The sequence below is a fragment of the Halyomorpha halys genome, unplaced genomic scaffold (genome assembly GCF_000696795.3).
Source record: "Halyomorpha halys isolate HHAL.00 unplaced genomic scaffold, Hhal_1.1 Scaffold10863.1, whole genome shotgun sequence".
In the NCBI taxonomy this organism is placed as follows: Eukaryota; Metazoa; Arthropoda; class Insecta; order Hemiptera; family Pentatomidae; genus Halyomorpha; species Halyomorpha halys.
Genome location: NW_027113935.1, coordinates 475 through 5,345, shown reverse-complemented (window position 1 = coordinate 5,345; position 4,871 = coordinate 475). Strand labels below are relative to the sequence as shown.

At 28.2% G+C, this 4,871-nt stretch overlaps 1 protein-coding gene across 1 annotated transcript; it reads right to left on the bottom strand.

Moving 5' to 3' along the window:
• Window positions 1-572: 572 nt before the first annotated feature.
• On the bottom strand, window positions 573-4,560 carry LOC136796717 (uncharacterized; the record flags this gene model as incomplete). Its single annotated transcript, XM_067051175.1, is given in 2 exon segments — window positions 573-2,947; window positions 4,410-4,560. Coding segments are annotated over 2 exon segments (302 nt in total), but the record flags the coding sequence as incomplete, so codon positions are not given.
• Window positions 4,561-4,871: the final 311 nt, after the last annotated feature.

Here is a 4,871-nt window from a genome sequence, read left to right as displayed (position 1 = left end):
TACTGACTCGATTTTCATATACATATCATATTATTTGTTCTTTCCACTTACTTAATTTTAGTTTTACCCTTCTCATTCAGCCTTACCTTCATATTACACTTGAACTATTCATGTCTGTTACCACTATTTATGTATCCATAATGTTACTTATTTTATTATTTTCTAATCATTCTTTATATCCTTCTATTCATTGGTTGTTATCTTGTTTTTTGTTCTTAGAGCCGATGAAGGCTAGAAATTTTGGCATTAATAAATAAGTTTTAAGTTATTTGTGTTCTTCTCTGACCGTACCCCTAACCATCTTCTCTTTAGATATATTATCCATGGTCAACTATTCTCTCATCATTAATCAGTTTTCACTTATTTGTGTTCTTCACTGACCACCAATATATGCACGGTCAACTATTAACTCATCATTATTAATGATAAAAATAGTTATAAGTAATAATATAAAAGGGATATATGTTTTTCTCTTATATTTCTAATCATTTTTGAGTATTTATGGTATTTAACTTGAGTTCCCTAAAAATCTTCTGAAAACTGTAAAAATGTGCACAATAAAAACTACACTGTACACAAGTTACCCCTTGAAGTACATACCATGCTTTAAGGGGTAACCTTTTTTTTTTTTTTTTGTAAGATAAGAAATAAAATATGTTTCAGTTATATCTTTTCCTCAGTTTAATGTCCAGATAAAATATGGCAATATTGTGAATTTTTAATATTTCTTGAAAGGATACATGTTTTCTTAGGCACAAAATTGCCAAATTATTACTTTTTGTTAGAAAAAAAATCAGGAATAGTCCCGTTTTTTTCCTAAGTATACAAATGGAAGCAGTGGTTCTCCACAGATGGCCTGAGAACCTAATAGCTAATGTGCCATTTTACTAGCTTTCAGCAATAGTGACACAGTTGGGCAAAAGCACTTGTGTCTTCATCTGTGAGTGTAAATATTGTTAATATGTATGGTTGCGCTAAAGAGAAATTAATATGGCTGTTTTCTAATGTTTTTATTTATTTTGTATATATGGTATGAATGTGAATTTGTAGTTGTTTATTACTCTTGGGATAGTGTAATATTTTTAAATAAAATAGTGTAAGTTCTGGATTTATTTTATTTCCTGATCATTTAGCCTGCTCTCATTATCGTTATGAGTAAAACTTCCTATTTTTCACAATCACACTAATTAACCATCAATAAATTAAATTAGCTCTCCATAACAATAATTTCAAAAGATCTGTAAATTTTCACTAGTCAAAATGGGAGAACAAATTAACCGCAGAGGACTTGAGCAATACCACAGTATACTTATATTTTGACTATGACTGTTATTACTACTGTATCACAAATAGGGAAATGTCTTTTTTAGAAGTCAAGACTTACAAATCAGTCACTAAGAGGCTGAAGTTCCCATAGTATTCAAATACAGAGTTTGGAAGAAGAGAAGATTAACGGAATAGAGGTAAATGACAATGAGGTGGAATGACTTGATGATCATGTTTGTGAATTACTGTTATAACAAGTTTTGATTCGTAGAATAAGTTATTTTGCATGTTTATAGTTAGTAATATCTTCATATTTTCTTTATTGCCCAAATAAATATAGCAGGGGGAAAGAGAAATCCTGGCTCCTTATTTATAACAAAAAAAAAAAAATTACTAATTCCATTTAGTTTTCCTTGAAGTTAAATTGTCACATTGTAGACCATTTTAACATAGAATTCATAAGGCCAGTTATGATGTTTCCTCTTTCTTGTTATAAATATATTTTCATCATATTTGAGGCACTAGGTAAAAGTTATAACAAAAACCTATGATATATTCTATAGGCTTCAAGTGCATGCTAGGATTCTAGAGTAGCCAGAAAACAACTTTTGGTTCAACTATACAGTTGAAAACCTAGGCAGAGTAGAACAAATCGAATGTTTTATAGGCTTCTACTGTGCGTTAGTAAGGGTTCTACAACAACCAGAAATCGCTTTGGGTTCAAGAACGAGTTTTAAAACATTTAAGAGGAGAACAAAGTGTTTATTCTATGTGCTTCTAGTGAGCGTTTTAAGGGTTCTAAAGCAGGCAGAAATCAACTTTTGCTTAAAGTTTGAGTTGAAAAACTTTTGAGCATGTACTTGAAGCAATGATATGTTCGATGGGTTAGTTATCCTGACATGATTCATTACTTTATAAAATTAATTAGCTGCATAGTAAGAGTTTTAGGATTACCAAAAATTTTTTTCTAGTTAAGAGTGGTAAAACCATATTTTTAAAATTATTTGCAGAGGTATGCTCTATGAGTTCTTTTATGTGTTCAAATAAAAGCTAAATAATAAATGACATTTAATTGGATCAATGGAAAGGTTGAAATTTGCCACGAACTGAATAATTTTATGACAGAAAAAAAAGGCCTGTTTGTAACTTTGCTTTTTTATTTCATTTGTTTAGCATAGCTATCAAACTTCTTAGTCACAAGCGATCCTATGTGGCTGTTAGTTCTAGACTCAGAGCAACTTATGTTACACTCTGTGAAATCATATAATATATGTAGATTATTCTGTAAATCCTCAAATTATAAATAAGTAAATTAAATCTTTGGTTTATGCTATACATAAAATTTTGATTGACTAAATATTAAATAAATATCTAATAGATACTATAAAAATAAGATACAATTCAGATTATTATTGGTTTTAAAATTTTATTTACAACATAAATATAAAACATATTCATTGAAGTTTCATTCTATTATGGTACAGAATAAAAAAAAAAAAAAAATCTGCAAAATAAATACTGACTTATACATTAATCAAAAACAGATGGTAAAGAAACGGTGTCGTATAGATAAAATCCCACAGTTTCATTAAATACAATGGAGAAAAGGAATGGTATTTGGTCTTGATATTCGGTTTTCAAACATTGCAGATCCATCGGATTAGGCAGTTCTTCATTAGATCTGTAACCAAGTTTCTAAATAAATAAAATATAATAATGAATAAGTAAGGATAAATAAAATAAAATTATAGCAGAAAAGCAGTGTTCAACTGACAACTAAGAAAACATGTTTATAATTTATTATCAATTTACACAATTTTGATTCTTTTTTCTCTCAACCTTTATTCTTTAAAATTTCTACAACATTTTGGTCCTCAGGCCATTCTCAAGGATACCTTCAATATTGATGTCATTGTTTTTTAAAATCTCAAAATTGCAGGCTAATTCCCCTTATCACATATAACTTTTTTTTAATAATTTATATCCTAGATTTAAAAAACCTTTTTTACAAAACAACTTCACTCTTTCACTTATATTTACAACTTAGGTTTTAAACCTGTAAAAAAGGTTTTTTAAATCTAAGATATAAATTATTTAAAAAAGTTATATGTGACGAGGGCAATTAGCTAGGTCAAGTTAACTAAACTAACTAGGTCAGTGTTTAGTATTAAACCTTTAAAACTTAAAAATAAAAAAAAAAAGGTTTGAAAGGTTTTGATATAAAAAATTCTGAACATCTCTATTAATTGTATCTTTTTATTAGTAATTTGGGTTCACTATCAAACTTCAGAAACTAAGTCTCAAACGTATTTATAAGAAAAAATTTCCATATTATCCTTTTTAGGATAAATTTGGGACATTTTTTAGGAAAAACAAAGTTTTGGTATTAATTTTGTCTGTCTCCTTACCAACCAACGGTAGGTGATGTAATTTTAATTAGATCAGTAATATAGCTGTTTGTTCGTGTAAGAACTCTCGTATTGTATATTAGGTAAAGAGATGGAAAAGGATATTAATTGAAATTTGAAAAGTTTTCAAGGAACCCAAAAATATGCAAATTCAGGTTATTTTTTTTTAAACAAATAAAATTATTCTTTTTTAAATGGATAAGTAATTTTTTAATTACATTATTAGTATGATACGGTTTTACAATTCTATTTATCTTAAAAAAATGTTTAGCTTCCGAGTTATAAGCAAAATACTAAATCATGTCTATGCTTGTATTTAAGATTTATTATATTAAATATTGTAGAATATTTTGTTTACTATGATTTTATAAAAATAAATAGTTTTAGAGATACAAGAGAAAAAAACACCAAGATTTTTGCAAAACTAATTTCCCAGAAATTTTCCATCAGCAGATACATGTCTCACCCAAAAAACTGGGTGTGTCAACAAAAGTTCTTTTTCCTTAATTTGACTGAATTAATAATAGTATAGCAGTAGGTCAACAAACAGGCAATTCAGTAGGGGGACAGGCATTGGCATACACCTATCACCTGATGATTCCAGAGGAAGTGAATGAGTAGTTGCCCAAAAATTCAATTTCTGCTCAATTCAATTTTAATTAAGTAAAAATATTTGGTTTACAGACAAATGTAATTGCAAACATTAAATATAAATTGCCTAATTGTTTTACTTACCTTAAAACGATCACCCTGAAATTTGGAAGAACTTTCAATGTTTTTTTAAAATTCGCTCCAGGAAGATAAACATCATATGTAATTTTGGGTTTCTTTATTTTCTTAGTCAAATTTATTGCTTTGAAAATTTGAAGAGCTCTCAAAATATCACCTAAAAATAGTTAAGAAGTTAATATTCTAAGAAATAGATAATATAGTAGCATTGTTTCTATGATTAAGGAAAAAAACAAAAATGACTGCAACCCATGAAGGGTTTTCAGTACTTGATAAGGAAGTACAATATCTTGACTAATGGTTATAGAAGCAGGTAAAGTAGTCAAAATTCACACTTCTTTTTCTTCCACTCCTAAAAGGGCCAGCAGGCTAGGCTCATCCTATGGTCTTCTAACTCCTGAGCTGATATACAGTATTTTACTTGGGACATGAAGTTTAGTTAAATATTGATAATATTCAAATAAAGAA